Here is a 19478-nt window from a genome sequence, read left to right on the forward strand (position 1 = left end):
ATGTCCACAGTGGGACATAATACTGTGTACAGGGGGTCACTATTGGGGTTAATACTGTGTGCAGGGGACACTATTGGGGTTAATACTATGTGTGCAGGGGCCACTATTGGGGTTAATATTGTGTGCAGGGGCCACTATTGGGGTTAATACTATATGTGCAGGGGCCACTATTGGGGTTAATACTGTGTGCAGGGGCCACTATTGGGGTTAATACTGTGTGCAGGTGACACTATTGGGGTTAATACTGTGTGCAGGGGACACTATTGGGGTTAATACTGTGTGCAGGGGACACTATTGGGGTTAATACTGTGTGCAGGGCTTACTAAGGGACATAATAGAGTTCTGAGGAGGGGGTCGGTTGAGGTCTTCGGCGTCGGTTTGGGGGGGGGGGGGCATGTCAAAAGTTCGCCACGGGGCCCCGCCATTCCTAGTTACGCCACTGGTGACATGTATAATTCCATGTGCTACTCATTACTGCAATTCTTCGTTAAAAAAGACACCCAACATGAGGCTTGACCCTGTATCAGGTTTTCTGACGCAGTTCTGAAGTCAAAATCTAGAATGTAATTCAAAGGTAGGGAACGTATTAAGGACTGGTGATAATTTTCCTGTATAAGGGAGCCTACACACAGAGTTTACGCTCCGCTCATTCAGACATGTAAACACGTGTCAAAGTGACCGCTGTAATACACAATCCCATAGAGTTCAATGTGTGCCGGTCTTACGCGCGCTACACATTGAAATCAATGGGAGGCTTTTAAACCCATGTGAAGGCTCTCTTAGGCCGGGGCCCCACGGGCTGGAAACGCTGAAAATTGCCTGTGGTGGAAACGCGACAGGAAAAAATTGTAGCGTTTTACAGTAAATAGATGAGATTCATGCGAATCCCATACCCACTTTGCATCTAAAACCAGCGCGATTTAGGAAATCACAGCATGTCAATTATATCTACGGAAACGCCGGCGGCTTCCTTGTAGATATAATGGTAACAGAAAGTCCGCGGAGGAACACTCTGTGAACTTTCTGTTCAAAGCGCTGTGGGAAGAAGTGCAATGCGTTCCCGCCGTGGTCTTTCCTGCAGCGCTTTAGCGTCCCGTGGGGCCTTAGTCTCACTATCCACTCCTGGTTTTAGGTTCAAAACTGCATCAGAAATCTTGATGAAGAAACTGATCATGTAAAGGCAAACCTAAAATTAACACATAATGAAAAGCACCAAACCGTGCCTAAACATAAGCACCCAGGGTACCTGGTAAATAAGGGGTTAACATACAGGTTATAAAATTCTTCTTTAGCTTCAGCTGTAAGCTACGGATGCTTTATCAGTGACAGTTGCTTTTAATAAGAATTCTTGTATGGACAAGACAGTACTGGAATGGTGGAACAGAAGCTTCTTTATATTGCTTGCCGTCATTAATAATCATGGTGGCTGCTTTTTAAGAACTTTTTACTAGCAATACTTCCCTGTGGAAGACAGCAAGGGTGCAAGGGAGAGTTTGTTTATTGCTGGTGACTCAACCCTCCCAGTCATATTATAACATCAGACTGCAGCCGGAAGAGTCACTTGTAGAATTTTACAGCTTGAGAAATCCAAGCGACCTCTAGTGGAGAAGAAGGCATTGTGCTTTAATTTATAGTTATGACTGTCCTCAAGGACACAGCCAAAAAACACATTTAGGGTGCATGCACATGGAGTAACGCTCTGCTCATTGAGATACGTAAACACGTGTCAGAGTGACCGCTGTAAAACAGAATCCCATTGATTTCAATGGGTGCCGGTCTTACGCGCGCTACACATTGAAATCAATGGAAGGCATTCATTGTCTGAATGAGCGGAGCGTTACTCTGTGTGCATGCACCCTAAGGCTGAGGCCCCACATTGCGGAAAATCTGCTTTTATTATTGTAGATTTTGCTGCGGCTTTATGAGCCAAAGCCAGAAGTGGATTGATCAGAAGGGAGAAGCATAAGAGCTTCCTAGATATTTCCCATTCCTTTTGTAGCCATTCTTGGCTTTAGCCTAAAAAAGTGTAATAAAAAAAGCTGCATTTCCGCAACGCTGTAGTGAGCCATGGCTAAGAAGTGTTGTAGAAAAAAAAACCATGGAGGAAACGCATTTTTTTCCACAGTACTGTTCACAGAAATTACACATACTTTTCCTCTGTGGACATTCTGTCCCTATTATACTTATATGGAAACCACCAACGTTTCTGTAAGTATAATTGACATACAGTGATTTACAAAAACGCAATGTTTTTTGAAATTGCAACATTTTCACTGAGGATATTTTTCTACTATGTGTGAATGACTGGCGCTGCCAAACTGCGGTGTTTACAATACAGAAATTCTTATGTAACATAAACACTGCGATTTGGTCCGTGGAGGAAGCACGGTGGCAAAAACCATGCGTTTTACAGTACCTGCAAAAACCATCTAAAGAGCCATAGAGTCTCATGACAAGAACATAGTTGTACCTCTATGCAAATCACTCGTACAGCCATACATAGACTATTGTGCACAATTAGAACTAGAGAGAGTGCAGAGAAAGTTGGCCAAGATAATTAGGGGAATGGGTGGATTGGACTGCAAAATCAGATTAACAAATTTGGGGTTATTCATTTTCAGTGTAGGCTGGTGACAGTGACAAGGGGACATCCTATATGCCTAGAGAAAAGAACCTTTCACCAGCGACATAGACAGAGATTCCCTACTGTAAAAGCAGTGAGGCTATATAACTCACTGCCACAGGATTCATGTTGCAAGTTCAAAGAGGGCCTGGATGCCTTTGGAAAAATATTATTGGTTATGGATTTTAAATTTTAGTAAGGACAAATTGGATCAGGGTTTTATACTACTTGCCAGACTTGGAGTCTGGAAGGAATGTTTTCCCCTGAAATGGGGCAATTAGCATCACCGTCATGTTTTTTTTTTCCCATCCTCTGGATCAACACTGTAGGGGATTGTAGGATTACAGGTTGGACCTTAGTGACCTGTGTCTTTATCCAACCTCTTCAAAGTGAAAATTTACATTTTTAGAGAAATATACCATTTCAGGACCCAATATGCTTTGCTCACTTTGTGCCAATAGAGACATGCACTCCTAAAACTTTTAAGCAAGTTACCTCAGTAACAAAAAAATGTATATGTGTGGGTGAAAACTGTTCTTTGGGCACTTAACAGGGCTCAGGAAGAAGCACTGAGCTTTTTGGCTTTTGGAGTGTAGATTTAGACAGACTGGTTTTTAAGTGCCATGCTGATTTTGCAAAGTCCTGGATGTGCCAGTGAAATGGAATTCCCAAGGTGATCCCAATTTGTAATCTGTTCCTCTCAAGGAATTTATCAAGGGGTGTACTGAACATTTTTACCTCTTGAGGGTTGCATTAGTTTATTTTCCAGAAATATGACATTTCAGTGCCCACTATGTCGTGCCTAGCTTGTGGCAGCTTACATTGTGTTCAAATTTGCGCCCCTTTGTCGGTTTTTCTGGTCAGTCGAAGAACAACAGAGACATGGGCCGCTAAAATAGAAGACACCAATGGTGCCTGGTGGACCCCACTGACTATAATAGGATCTGTCAGGCGTCGGTTTTTTTAAACTGAAACTGGTGGACAAAAAAGTTGGACTTGCAGCACTTTTTTGTCTGGCAATTGTTGGCGGTAACTGCAACAGAGTCTCCAAACAGAGACAGTCTCCAAACTGACACAGATGTGAACTCAGCCTGAGCCACACATTCCAAAAACTTATCCAGGGACAATAGCTTTTGGACTGTTCATCCTGGATACAAGTCCAGCACAAATATTGCAAAAAAAAAATTGCAATTTTCACATCAGTCACACATTCATTTCTGAAAAAATAAATTAATGCAAGTGTTTGGGGATAAAAGTGCTCACTGCATCTCTGGATACACTTCTAGAGGGGCGCAATTGCCAAAATCTCAGGGAATTCCACTTTACTGTCATTTCAGGAACTCTGCAAAACTGGCATGGTGTCCAAAAACCAAACTGTTTGAATCTGTGCTCCAAAAACGAAATAGTACTCTTTCCCTTCTTTATACCCATATGTGTTATTGTTAATTGGGTTACACTGGGTGTGACAATGTTGTGTATTTAGGCATAAACTGCTGTCTGGGCACACTGCGAAGGAGTGCTATTTGACTTTTGGAACACATATTTAGACAGTTTGGTTTTTGGAATATCCTTATATGTGACACAATTTTGGAAATTGCACCCCTCAAGACATTTATCCAGGGGTGTAGTAAGTATTTTTACTTGCCAAGTTTTGCATGAATTTAATTTCCAGAAATGAATCTCTTGACACATGAACCTATTTTGGAAACTACACTCCTGAAAAAATTTATCCAGGGGTATAGTGAGCACTTTTGACCCATCTGTATATTTTTAGAAAAATGTCACTGTAGGTTTTGATTCAGTTATGGGCTAGGTAACAGTTTATTCATATAATGGGTTCTATTATACCAGGAGTTCCCAGAGAGACTCAGAAATTGTCATAACACAGATATAGGTATATGGGTGCATTTATTAACCCATTAACAGCACTAAAAAATATTTTTTCTTAAAACCCCCCCCCAAAAAAACCCCCTTTTTTTTGCCCCCAAAAACCCTTTAATATAGGTTGAATCTGGAGTTTCACATGCAATAGCTGATTTCGAGGTATCGAGCAATAACATGAATCAGATTAAGCACCTAACCTAGTATTAGCCACAGTTACTAGGCAGAACCTGTTTTATGACAATGTAGTCTATCACATGATGGTTTAGCTCACAGTTCAATGGGTTTCACAAGGAACACAATGCAGTTCAGGAATTAAGCAGCTTGTCTGATGAAAAGGTATAAAATAATATGTCTCCCTTATAAGCCTAAGCTTTATGGCAGCTACCAGAGCATGCAGAAGGGCAAGTTACTGTCATTTAAAGCTTGCGCAGAAAGGCTACAGCTTTCTTCTTGCAGTTACCGTAATGTTGATGTAATAGAAGAAAAATATAGAGATGACACTTGGAAGTTTTGCAAATTAAAATAAAGATTTGACCATACTGGGGCCCTTGAGTGGATGCATTGTGACATTTGACATCTATGTCTTCCACTATTCTCACTTCTGCATAAGATTAGGACTAATTTAGGTGACTGTTTGGGCTAGAAAACTCAGTCCATGTAGTGGCCACATTTCACAGATTGTGTCTGTGAGTTCCAGAGTGACCTCGGCTCTACTGTTCCATGCACAAATAATGCAGTGAGTACAGGATGCTTATGGTATATCCGTTCATAGGCCATATATTACTGTGTGTTAGACCACTCTAACCAACCAGTGCAGCAGGTTCCAAAGCAGACAGTGGTTGACAAGTTGAATGTACCTGCATATGCATATCTCTGGTTATAGAGGCAGGAGGGGCGCTGCCTTCATGAATACAGCAGACAGACCCAGGAGTTCACTATATACTTTCATAGCTTTATTAGCTAATCTTGACCCCATAACAGGCTGTCTCATTGAATGTTGTGTCAGATTTTCAGTATCAGAAGACTATTGCCAAATTCAAAATGTTGGAGCCATTTTGGAAATCCACAAAGGGTATAGCTGTATGGGGTAAAGCGGCTTCCCCAGTCACTATCTCTGCTAACTAGAGGAAATCCTGTAGCAGAGCCTGACATGTCATAGGAATAAGCAACGGAGCATCTTATAACCCAACTTTGTCAAACCCAACTTCAGACTTTGGATGACAATGGGGCTGTCCTACCAAGTACACATTAGATGATTGTTGAATTCAGTCAACATAGGATACATCTGACAGTGTTTATGTAGCATTTATGTCCCGCTTACGATGCATTATAACACCGCTACAGGAAAGGGGCAGCCCCACAAGATTTTTTATACCCGAGTCACCCACAGCCCTGCTTCAAATATATGATTTAAAAAAAATGAAAGTAAGCAACATCAATAAACTGTAGATATTTACATATTGCAGAGCAGACATCAATATTTCACGTCATCTACCAATAAGTGTGCTCTGAACTTGTCAGGCGGTATTGTTGCTATGAGCAAACAGGATATTACTGTATTTGTGCCTAGTGAAACTAGGCAGAAACATAGGAAGGCTCTGTAATAAGGAGTACCGAGGACACCCAGTGGATAAATGCATGTATTACAGGCATGGCCTGCAGTTATGGCTCAGTGGCATGCTTTTCATAACATGTATGCACACAATGGGCCTTATGTTTAAAAGCTAAATCAGGATGTGGGCCATTTCATCCAATGTATTTTTGTTGTATATTGTTTAATACGTATGCAAAATTGCCTCATAAGCTGTAGTTCAGTGAAAACACACAGACCCCATATAGACTATAATGGGGTCCGTGTGCTTTCCATGCGGTCTCCGCACAAGTCATACGGACAGGAAAGTAGATTGTGAAATACTTTCCAAACGCATGTTCCGTGCGGAGACCACGCGGGGAGCTCACGGATCCCATTATAATCTATGGGGTCCGTGTGCTTTCACTGCACAGCGCTTGCCAATGCGTTCGGTAGTTTGGGGGGTACCCATGCGTAGTAGGTAGCCAACAACAACAAAAACAGCAGTAGTATATGAAGCATTTTGTAAATAGGAAACTGAGTAAGTATTTTTACATATATTACATGTTATGTGCATGCTCTAGAAGCTGTAGATCTAGTGAGAAATAGCCTATCCTTGCTGCTTGCCTTATTGGCATCAGTCAGGGTAGAAAGACATTGCCAGTCTTATGCTAAATCTTATGCCAAAAGTTTCAAGCTGCAGCTCAGGATCAGAGGGTGCCCATAGCCATTGATGCCGGTGAGAGGAGCATCCTTGTATCTAACCCAGAGGTGTAACATAAGGCTCCAATGAAATGTCTGGAATAAGAGCAGCAACTATAATAATAGTGAACTGGTCCCAGAAGCCAGGGGCCCCCCAAGTCACTGTCATATTGTTCATGATTTCCTATGATGGTTGACACACTGCGGGTCATAAAATGTATGACTCTTGCACTCTGGTGAGAAGATTTATGATATACAACCTTTCTTTCTCAGAACGGAAAACATAAACTCTTTAATGGCAAACAACAGCAGTTGGTCAGAAACATATACTAATAGTGAAGGAGGGACTATGTGGGGAAGGCCGTGGCACAAACAGGGGCATAATTACTACGTGATGGGCATGATGGCAACCATGTTGTGAACAAGTCTTCATGCTGGTCTGAACCCAGGTAGAGAAGTAAAGGTAAATGTAAATGCAGCTATAATATACAGATGGGGACAATTTTCCAATAAGCTAGCTTTTGTATAGCTTATTATGACATCCACATGGTCAGTAGTACAGTTATTGCAATTTCTTAAACTTACCTGTAGCCCATTGTTGGTGACCACTCGTGGCTTCTCATCATTTACCGCCTGGACAATAATATAGATTGTTGCTGGCTGGCTATGGTGGTTCACTTCTGAAGCATTGACCATAACAGTGAAACTGTCATTCCTGGTCTCACTGCCATCATGTTCATAAAATACTCGCCCTTGGTCCAGCTGGAGAGAAATGTTCATAAGCATATTAGCAGAGAGATACGTGTTGTATAATGACAATATAATATTGGTCTTCTTTTACAAGATGTTCTTGTTTCATATTCTCTTCTTTGCATGGCAAACCATTTGAATGTGAAGCACCTAGAGCCAGCATTGTGTTCATTCCAGAAATACCCATCCTTCTAACATGAGAATGAGACATTTTAATTTTCTATATGACTTCATTAGATGACATGTCTTTTTGGTTGTGGGAACTACAACCATGAAATACATTTTTTTCAATCTACCTTAAAACACTTATAGCAAACACTCACCAAAAACGTCCAAAAAATGCAGGTTTATATCAATAATGGGGGAAGTCGTACCTCAATATGCATCCTGACAAATGTCAATGAAAAATCCTTACCTCATTCCAATTGAAGTCTCGTAATTCATGTTTCTCCTGGTTGACAATGCGACCATTCTTTGGAGCTTCAAGAATAATAAGGTCTAAGTTGAGACCCAGGTAGTAGTCATTGGGGATATGAAGAATGCTGTTGGATAAGGTAGTTATGTCCCCCTCTGCCACCTTCACTTCATTAACTTCCAATGGTATAGTAACAGGTAATATCTCAATAGGAATCACTATATTTTCCGTTGTTCCACCTGAAGACACTTCTAATGTCATCTGATCAGGGAGTATGTCTGGGGATGAGTGCAGATACAAGATTCTTCCTTTGTTAATATCTTCCTGAGTAAAAGTATATACAAAGTCCAAACTTGGTGATCCATCAGAAGATAGTTCTCCACTAACAGTGACCAAGTGTCCAAAATATGGGGAACCTATTAAACTGTATGCAATTTTATGAGGGAATATGCCCTCTGCAGAGACCTGGTGACACAAGATAAAATTATGTCAGTGGATAATCTTTCCAGTAAAGTTTATACAACTTGATTTCAGTTGCTTAAATAATCTAATTAAAGGGGTATTCCCATCTCAAGGATCCTATGTAAACTACTAGTTTATGTAAAGAGTTTTCCTGAATACATTGCTTTAGTAATGCTGTTTCTGCCTGCTATGTTAGATTACTTACACAGTATTTTCCTGGTCCCCATCCTGTCTTGTGATAACAGATGGGGAGAATGAATCACTGCTCTCTGGGAGGCTGACTGCTTTCACAGATATGTACAGCTCTGAAATCAGGACAATCAGGTCAGCTAATTGCAGTTTGCTTATAAAGGCTTGGATAGTGTCAATTATCTCTTTATGTAAACACAAAGGTAACATTGAGCTTACTGCAAGCCCATTGTCTGTGTAAGTCTTCTATAAACATCTGTGTAATGTAATATACATTTACTGTGCATATTATTTGATCTGCATTTATATTAGATTTCTAGTAATCATAATGAGTAATCTTTTGTTGTAAAGGCAAAGTCTATGTCCAGTGAGGTTCTTTATAGTGTCCTATTCATCAGACAGTCAAAGCCCTCCCACGAGCTTGTGGAAGAATACAGGAAACGAGAAGAAGAGATAACAGGCAAAGTTGCTGAAAGAGAGAGAGATGGGAAAACCCCTTTAATTGTAACAAATTACTTGAAATGTTATAATGTGTTTAGAATGGATCCACCATCATACTATGTAAGCCCAAGCAGCACTAAAGTATAGTGGGGAAAGTTATTAAGATTGGTATTTCACCTCCTTCAACTTGTCTCAATAGGTGCATTTTAGGACTTCTATGTACCAGAAAGTCAAATGGTAAGAAATGTAGGTCTAGTGACCCTTTCCTAAGCAAGGCCCCTGTGCAAAAACAATTGGTCTTCTGCTCTTGATAATCTTATATGGTATGTCCGCTTCTGCCTCTGCTGTATAGTAAAGAGGATGTGTCTTCCTACTATTGTGCCTCATTTAGGTGAGGATTCTGCTTTAAAATGAGGCTCTGAGTCATCATCATTAAGAATACAGGCCTGTATTCTGTGAAAGGGGTGAACAGAAAAGCCCCTGAGCATTACAATCAATTCATATAATAAGAATTCCAGGGACCCCAAACCAAAGCTAGAATTTGGATCCCCACAGTAAATTGTGCTGTAATGATTCATCATAGCTAAACTAAATTTAGTATATATATTTATATAGTGTATAAAATGACAACATAGAACAGCGTCACTCTAAATCTTTATAAATAATTGTATTACTTAAGGGAGCTTATCAACAGGTAAATCGGTATCAAACTAATGGTAGTACCTTGTAAGGCTGCTTCTACACTTTCCAAAGATGTCTTTTTATTCTGGAGTGCAGCTCCATTTTCATGAAAATTAGGATTTTATTCTTAAGGGTTTCACTCTCTACTAGAGATGAGCGAACGGCGTTCGATCGAATTGGTATTTGATCGAATATAAGACTGTTCGATATATTTGATTCCAATCGAATAACACGCGGCAAACGCAGAAAAAATTCATATCCCCTCCCACCTTCCCTGGTGCATTTTTTTCACCAATAACTGTGCAGGGGAGTTGGGACAGGAAGTACGACAACGTAGGCATTGAAAAAAAAAAAAGGAAAAACCCATTGGCTGCCGAAAACATGTGACCTCTGATTCATAAGAATAGTATCGGCCATCTTCGTCTCATTTTCATTTTGGAGTGATAGGGAGAGCTTGTTCTCAGTGTAAGAAACATACAGTAAACCTGCCAATCATGCAGCAGGGTAGCAGCAGGGGACGTGGGCGAGGACGTGGATATCCAGCTGGGTATCCAGTCCACAGTCCAGGTACTGGAGCGGGGCTGCCAGCAGTGCCCCTTGTCAGTAGCAGCAGGGGACGTGGGCGAGGATGTGGATATCCAGCTGGGTATCCAGTCCACAGTCCAGGTACTGGAGTGGGGCTGCCAGCAGTGTCCCTCGTCAGTAGCAGCAGGGGACGTGGGCGAGGACGTGGACATGGATATCCAGCTGGGTATCCAGTCCACAGTCCAGGTACTGGAGAGGGGCTGCCAGCACCCAATTCACTCATCATCATCATCCTCCTCCTCCTCTTCCAACCCCAGCCCCTTCACCCTAATGTAATTCTTTAAAAACTTTAATTTTTTTTTTTATTTTGATTAATTTTTCATGCATACCCCCCAAGGGCCTGCAAAGCAATTTTTAGGGCTCCAGCCCAAGGGCCTGCAAAATAATTTTTTAGGGCTCCCCCAAGGGCCTGAAAATTAATGTTTTAGGGCTCACCCCCAAGGGCCTAAAATCTAATTTTTTAGGGGTCACCCCAAAGGCCAAAAAATAAAACACTGCTGCTACAAGGCTCTAGTCACCCCAAGGGCCAAAAAATAAAACACTGCTGCTACAAGGCTCTAGTCACCCCAAGGGCCAAAAAATAAAACACTGCTGCTACAAGGCTCTAGTCACCCCAAGGGCCAAAAAATAAAACACTGCTGGTGCATAGCTCAACTCACCTCAAGGGCCAAAAACACTGCTGGTGCAAGGCTCTACTCACTCCAAGGGCCAAAAACACTGCTGGAGCAGACTCTACTCACTCCAAGGGCCAAAACCACTGCTAGTGCAAGGCTCAACTAACCTCAAGGGCCAAAAACACTGCTGGTGCAAGGCTCTACTCACTCCAAGGGCCAAAAAACACTGCTGGTGCAAGGTTCTTCTCACTCCAAGGGCCAAAAACACTGCTGGTGCAAGGCTCTACCCACTCCAAGAGCCAAAAAACACTGCTGGAGCAAGACTCTACTCACTCCAAGGGCCAAAAACACTGCTGGTGCAAGGCTCAACTAACCTCAAGGGCCAAAACCACTGCTGGTGCAAGGCTCAACTAACCTCAAGGGCCAAAAACACTGCTGGTGAATTTTGTTCAGTTCCAAAGGACTCTGTGTTTAGAGTTGGCTCAGTCGCAGCTCCAGAACTTGCCTTGGAAGGCAAGGTTTCCTTTAGTGGCTCCATCTCAGCAGGATGATGATGATGAAGCTTGGTTAAATCTGGTGTCGGAAGGGAAAGTGGTTTCTGATCTACTGGAAGTACTGGAGCATGTTGTTTGGACTATTAACACCTGATCAGAACCCTGTAGAGGTAATGTAGAGTCCAATAATAGAAGACCATTAACGGTAGTAGTGGTTGCAGCCAATTCTCCACCTTTGCGGTCCTCTAAATAAAAGTTACCCCCAGGACTTGATGCCAAAATGTTATCAATTTCCCAATCCAAATCAAGGTCAATGTCTGGGTCCTCAGTCCAATCCACCGCATCAACCTCACACAACGAGAGTGATGGTTGTGGAATCACCGTTTTAGGGCCTAACAATTTTAAAGGGGCTAACACTCTACTGGGGCAAGGCTCAACTCACCCAAAGGGCAAAAAACTCTGCTGCTGCAAGGCTGAACTAAGTTAAAGGGCCTCTAACTCTGCTGGTAAAAGGCTGAAGTCACCTCAAGGGCCTCAATCTCTGCTGGTATCTCAGCTTAAGGGCCTCTAACTCAATTTGGAAGGGCTCACGTTAAGGGCCAGAAAAGTGAATTTTTTAAGGTCTTACCTCATCACACACACATAAACAATGACAGTTAAGGGTGGGTTCTGTTGGATTTCCCATTGCCTATTCCTTCTGTGGTAGTCATGGGCAACGTGATTTAAAGGGGTGCTTGGTAATATTTCTTTAGCTTAAAATTTGGGTTTCTGTCCATCCAATTAGGGAGGAAAAAAGGTTTCCAGGCATTTTCCCACTTTCATAGTGGAAAGAGTGTGGAAAGTGTGTAGTTGATAGGCTGTGAGGGTGGGGTAAAGCTGTGATTTGGGCTTGTTAGATGCCCCCAGGCATGCTTCCCCTGCTGTCCTAGTTGCATTCCAGAGGTGTTGGCATCATTTGCTGAGGTGTCAGAGTGGACTTGGTGACCCTCCTGAGTCGAATTTGGGTTTCCCCTGAAACAAACCTTTTTTCCCCATAGACTATAATGGGGTTCGATATTTGTTTGAATAGTGGAATACTGAGGGGCTATTCAAAACGAATAACGAATATCGAATATTTCACTGTTCGCTCATCTCTACTCTCTACATGAGATAACTACAAAGCCTGACAAAGCTGGAGAGATCACTCAGGTAAAGGGGGGGGGGGGGAGCTGGCAGATTTTAGGGAAGATTATCTAGAACAGAGAGTAAAGCCCCAGTAGGAGAAGAAAGACCCCTCAAGCTCTTTTCAGCTAATTTTCATAATAACAAAACAATGATTTTTTTTTTATAAAATGGAGCTGCAATGCAGGATAAAAAAAAGGCATCTTTGGAAAGTGTATAACCAGCCCTACAAGGTACTGTCAGTAGTTTGATACCAATCCCTTTAAAGATGACAACTGTAACAGGGGTAGTGATCTATTCCAGCAGGTAAGTAAGCATACAGAAATGTGAAGCTTCTTGGTTCGGAGGGCTTATTTTCTAGTTTCCAAGGAAATGGCAATTTTTTTTGGACTTAAGTGAAAATCCATACCCAGAGGGTCTCAGCAACTTCTTCAAGTTTACAGCAAATTCCCCCCTTGATGTTTAAACATCTCATCAGTAAGGTATAATGTTATTTCTGATCAAGTTGCAGAAAGATTTATATTGCTTTTTGGAGAGGATTGGAGTAGAAAATGTACTTTAAATCAATAACTCGAAAATGAAACTTGTGTGAATTATTGAGTTACTTTTGTTATATTTACAGTCATACCATGTAATTTTTTTTCTCCGTATTTTTTCCATTTTTATGTGACTATTGATATACAACAAATCTTGAAGTGTTCTAGTTTTCACGCTGATTACTAAAGAAGACACAATAGACAGATGCTTTTCTTCACTTGTCAGCATTACTTTGTGGACTGGGACAGGGTCAAGGGGGGGGGGAAATTAAAGTGGACCTTTCACCATCTCCACCAGCTCTCACTTTTTGCAGTTCTGGGCTAGAGTAGACAGCAGTAGACCGCCTACCTGACTTCAGAGAACCTGATTAGAATATTGGGTGTTGAAACTAACTGCACTGAATGCTCAAGAATGGTGGGGGGTAGAGGAAAGGTTCCAACTGTGAAGAAAATAGCACTCCGGAACCTATTAAAGATTGCAAAAAGTTAGAGTTGGTTGAAGTTTAACCAACATCTCCTGTTATACTGTTAAAGCCTAGATAAAGGATGATTGCAACCCTATACACAGATACATCTTTGTACACATCTCCCCTGTAATTTTCTGGTCTTTGAAGGAGGGGCTAAACATAATCTCTCATTGGAAGGTATATTAGTCAATGACATATCTTTGAAAACTGACTCTCATTTAATGCAGTTACCATAAAGCACAGACCCTGTTCTACTGTTTTGACACACAATACAGGAAGGAATAGTGTGTCATCCATATGGCTGCTCCCAGGACAGTTATATCTAAGTAAAGGGGTTGTCCAAGTTGTACAATTATTTGCCAAAGTGCATTAATTGATTAAAAATACCAAAAGAAGTTATACCTACATGTCCGAACATGCAGGGAATACTATCTACTAATGCCACGATGCCAACAGTTGCATGTAATGATAATGCCAATCTGAAAATGTTCACTTCTGCCTATGGCACTGGGTTATATAATCCTTTCATTCTTAAAGTACAGACATATAGACATACTCACCAAAAGATTTTCCTTCTTGATCTCTGCTGCTTCACCTTGGAAGACATAGACTTTCTCATTATGTATGACATTCAGTGGCACAGGTGGGGAATCGGAGATCACTTGTACTTTGATGTCGCCTACTGCTTCTACCTGGTTGACTTCCACTGTAACCCTGAAATGATCCCTGTTACTTCCTTCTCCACTGTGCCGATAAACTACCAATCCATCTGCTAAATCCTGCTGTGAAAATGATTCTGTAGGTTGTCCTCCCTTTAAAATTTCTCCCCACCTTGGTTTAGTTTTGATATAATATTTTATTTCATCATCGCTACGCAAATCCAAGTTAGTCTCTATCTTAAGATTTGTTTCCGTCAGAGTTCCTTGTCCTCTGGAGAGCACGTTAAGTGTAGTAATGTTGGCGATTTGAATAAAAGGGTCGGATGCCTGGACATCTAAAATAGTGGTAAGGTGATGCAGTCCATCAGATACCTGTAATTGTATTGAGCCTTGGTCAGGACCATTATGTATAAACAAGATTCGGTGACTTCTGATATCATCTTGGGTAAATCTCATAACTACAAGTGATGGGTCATCCACAAATACAATTTTTCCAAATGACACCCCATATCTAACTAGAACTATCTGTGAATCTGTTGTACCTGTGTCTGTGTCTAAAAATGCAATGTCATTGGTAGTTAATACCTTCTGGCCGTCTCGAACCACATTGAATACTTTATGTACTATCTGCTTAGGAGCATTGTCATTCACAGGCTGAATAGATACACGGAAAACATCTCTCACCACCTCCTCTTCTTTATCCTCTCCTTCTCCACTAGTATCGGAAGCACTACCTTCAAGCTGCCTAAAAACTACAAATGGGATATCATCTTCAGTGGTCTCTGAGCCGTCATGTTTGTAAAAGAGAAGACCTTCAAGAATATCATCATTAGTAAACTCTGCTACTCCTTCTTCATGAGCTGTCTGAGACTTTCCCTTTCGAATTAAGATCCCATGTTGGGGTCCATCAATGACTTCATAAATAAAACTAGTGCTCCTACTGCTTTTTATGAAAAGGTGGTCTTGGGTTATTGCTCCTGCTTCACCTTCTAGTACATGCAGTAGCTGATTAGTAAGTTGTGGGGCATCTGGATCTACACCAATTACAATCTTGTATGTAAAGACCGGAGAGTTCCTATTTTTATGTATCACTTGGAATTGAAACTGATCCTCCATTTCCATTGTATTTCGAACTGCAGCTGCATAGCTGACATGTCCATTGGTCACATCTTCTTGAGTGAAATGGGATCCTTCTATTATTCTTCTTCCATCCATCAGAAGATTTCCCTTCCGTGGGGATTGGACAATAAAGTATATAAATGATGATAGCTCATGACCATTTGTGACTGCGTCCACTTGCAAATGCTTGTCTGTAAAGTTAACTTCACGCTTCTTTCCCAGCTTCAGAGGGATCATCCTCATCATCTGTAAATCTGACCTCTTGACTTTGACCCGGATTGTGTTATTACTCACTACCTGTGTACCTAGTTTTAGTTGTATTTTCATGTCTTCACTTAATTCTTCTCCTCGAAGTTCTGATTCTGCACTTAGATACCTTACTGCAGATCTTTCCAGATCATCTTGTTTAAAGGTATCTGTAGCTTTCCATCCCTCTCCAGGCACCAGTGTCTGTACCATACCTAGTCTGGGATTGTCAAGTAGTTGATAGGTAATTTCCATTCCTAGTTTATCTACATTTGTAACTAAAGGTAGGTTGGAAGGTGCAATTAATGCAGATGTTCCTTGGTTTACAACTACTGCATTCTGAGTCATATTTATTAGAGGCTGTACCACTAAAAAGTTGATAAACTCTGGGGAACTTCTTGACGTTCCATCACTAGCCTGTATGGTGACATTTGCCTCCTGTCCAAACTTATGCACAAATAACACTTGACCTGCTTCCAAATCCTTGCAGGAGAATTCATGAATGGCATTGCCAGGCTTCCCCACAATTTCAAATTGTCCTTGTGCAGAATCTTCCGTAACATAAATGGTCAACAATTCACATGGTGTATCTGAGTCCATAATCTTAATAATTTCATTTGTTAAAACTTTCTGTCCAAAAAGTAAAATCCAAAATGTATTTCCTTTAGGAAAGTGAATAACAGGTGTAGCACTAGAAGGAGAAATACTAATTGTAAGATTAAAACGTTGGGCCTTTCTTAGACACTCAGGGACATTTACTCCACTGGCTAATGATATCTCCAGATTTAGTTGATCTTTATATGACTCTGAGCCATCATGGATGTAACGTACTTTGTGGCTGCTAATGTCTAGCAATGTAAATTTTCTTCTGGATTCACCTCCTGGTGTCCCAAGCTCAAGCTGCCCATGTTGAGTGCTGGCAACAATAGTAAAAACCAGTTGAGATTGACGTAAACCAACTTTTTCCAAGTCAACTGTGGGGTTGATATGTCTCCATTCTAGGAGTGCAAATCCTCCCCTGGCTACTTCCAAAGGTTTAGGGTTTAGAAGAAATGGCATTTTGGCTTTATTGGGGTCCACATTACAAATATCATAAAGACTTTCAAAAACAGACGGTGCAGTTGTGGTGGGAATGGCAGTGATATAGTCTTCATATTCTGCATAGTCATCATATACATGACAACCATCTGTTACATCTTTGACTGTCAAAGCATCCTGTAGTACTATACTCTTATAGTTAATCTTTAAGTTCATAATGCATCCAGAAAAAGATTTATACTCCATATCATCCATGAAAATGTTGCCAAGAGGACCTTTTCGCATCTTAGCTAAAGTGATGTCATCCACACCACCAAGATAAAGATCACCATTAAAGTTCCATATTTGTCCTACACTATTAAGAGAGACCTGAGTGGAAGATTTATCCACAGTTATCTGTATTTTGGAGTTATTCACAGAAATCTGAATAGTGTGGATCTGGCCATTGCTAATGTATACCAGATTTTGAAATTTTACTGCTGACACTCCAGTGTCGAACACTCCCTGGAGGTGACCACCAGCAATTTCAACATATAAGTAAGATTTTTGGGGTCCTGGTTGGTAAATTAGAGGTGCACGCCCTGGTCTGGAGGTCACCAGAGTTATTTCAATGGATCCATGTGGTTTCATATCCCAACTTGGAAACTTTAAATATGAACGTGGTCCCAAGAATGAAAAGGAACTAGTACTAGTATGAAGGTCTGAGTGACAAATTTCCCATTGCCCATGAAGTTCCACCTGAGGAAAAGACCCAGAAAGCAAGTCCATTTGGTCAAATGTGGCTTCCATGATACAGCCATGAAATGCAGGGATATTTTCAAAATGACCTGGAGTGTTAGTTCCACCAAGGAAGATACTGTGATACGTGAAGCGCTTCTGTTGGGTCCATGAAAGATCCAAAATATTGCTGAAGTTGTCCAGTGTTAAAGTCATCAGAGACTCTGTAACCTCTAAATCTATTTGATGGGTTTCACTATTTTGCAGAACAATCCATTTTGGTGAGGTCAGTATCGATTCTTCCGTCCCTCTTTTCAATTGAGCCTTAAAAAAAAGAAGATATTCCAATTTAGTTCATTCATACCTTGTATAAATCTATGTGTAATCATATAGACAATTGTAGGTAAATGCATTTATATAATTTCTATCTACTATTATCTATCTGTCTGGCTTAAAAAATTGGATAACCCTTTTAATTATGCTGTGTATTGAAATAATCTAACACATATAGTGTTAAAAAACCATGGAGGACAGGGGACCATGGTAGCGAATCATCTTCTAGTGGGTCTGTTTATTGTAGCTTCAACAACTAGGTTGCATGAATGACACTAATAAAAAACACATGTGGTCTGCAGCCAACATTCCAGGGACCAAAAGGGAATGCTAAAAGGGGATTCCAAATTTGTTGGTGACAACTTTTTTTTTTTAAATTATCCATTACGCTGGGTTCACACCAGCGTTCGGCACTCCGTTCTCAGGTTTCCATTTTCTGCATGCAGAAGACGGAAACCTGTCATGCCGAGTTTGGCCGTGAGCGCCGGTGAGCATTTTATGCGCTCCGTGGTGAAACCGTTTTGTTTTTTTAAACCAGACACAGAGTACTGCATGTCCGACTCTGTGTCCGGTTTAAAAAAAACGGTTTTGCCGCGGAGAGCATAAAACGCTCACTGGCGCTCACGGCCGGACACCCTTCAAACCCATTCAAATGAATGGGTTTGAAAGAGTCCTGCAGGTTTCCGTCTCCTGCCCAGTTTTGTGCAGGAAATGGAGACCTGCAGAACGGACTCTCGGGCGCAGATGTGAACGAGCCCTTACCTATTGTATTATTCCAACAGGTAATGGCTGACATGGATGCAAAGCAGAGGAAAGACTGGTCAGGAGCAGGGACTGTTGAATAATAAAAATCAACCATTACCTGTAGGAATAATTCAATAGGTAGTGGCCTAATGGGGGCAATATACTGAGTGGGGGCCAATAAAGGGGGTAATATACAGTGTGTTGGTCCATAAATGGATAGTCCACTGTATGGGGACTAATAAAAGGGGCAATATACTTTGAGGGGGACCAGTAAGTAGGAAATATACTGTGTGGGATCAATAAAGGGGGAGTTATATTGTGTATGGGCCAGTAAAGAAGGTGTTATCCTGTATGGGGTCCAGTAAAGAGGGTCTGAGTATGATCCTCAGGCCCCCTGTGATACATGCTGACCCACAAAATATACCCCTACCCTACCCCACTGGCAAAATAGACAGCTGAGATAAATTCTATTTCCCTGCGTTCTCCACTATAGATCACTAATAATAGCTAAGCCCTCCCTAAATTCTCAGAGGGGAGCTTTTGGTCACTAGGAAAAAAAAACTTTGACTCTCTAAGCGAGAACATTTTTATGTATGACATTCTTAGTTGTGTTTGGTTTCAATTGTATGCAACTATATGAGCAGAAATGTGTGTAGGCATGCATATGGACAGATGGGGGCAGCTGAGGACAATTTCTGGATCCCACAGAGTTCCATTTGGTCTTAATTAAGATTCTAGGAACAAATTGATTTATAGCGGAAGTTTGTGTTTGTGTACGTCAGTGTGCAGGCACAGCTCTAGTAGCCTCAGTAGTTTATATATGTGTGAATGTGCATATTTGCCTCAGGAGGTTCCCATAAGAGGCAGCATTTTTGTTATCATTTTCCCTCTGGTAAAGTGCTTTCCCTTGCCTGTGTTTTTGTTGCTTCAGAGAGGAACATTCTTTTTTTGTACATGTTTATAGCAGCCATGTGATTGTATATACAGATGCAGCAGAGCTTTGTGGCTGTATGGTTTGTGAATCATGGTGATACAGTAGAATGGCCCA

The 19478-nt window shown here is 41.2% G+C and overlaps 1 protein-coding gene across 1 annotated transcript in view; it reads right to left on the reverse strand.

Annotated features, from left to right (window-relative positions):
* Nucleotides 1–19478, reverse strand: part of CSPG4 (chondroitin sulfate proteoglycan 4) — a 72755-nt gene that overhangs the window by 20463 nt on the left and 32814 nt on the right. Inside the window, exons 3-5 of the mRNA XM_075273746.1 lie at nucleotides 14135–17677; nucleotides 7945–8409; nucleotides 7365–7541 (exon numbers count right to left, since the gene is read on the reverse strand). Of these exons, the coding sequence (XP_075129847.1) occupies nucleotides 7365–7541; nucleotides 7945–8409; nucleotides 14135–17677 (4185 nt within the window). The remainder of the gene's footprint in view (nucleotides 1–7364; nucleotides 7542–7944; nucleotides 8410–14134; nucleotides 17678–19478) is intronic.

Source organism: Leptodactylus fuscus, chromosome 5, assembly GCF_031893055.1.
Source record: "Leptodactylus fuscus isolate aLepFus1 chromosome 5, aLepFus1.hap2, whole genome shotgun sequence".
Classification (NCBI taxonomy): domain Eukaryota; kingdom Metazoa; phylum Chordata; class Amphibia; order Anura; family Leptodactylidae; genus Leptodactylus; species Leptodactylus fuscus.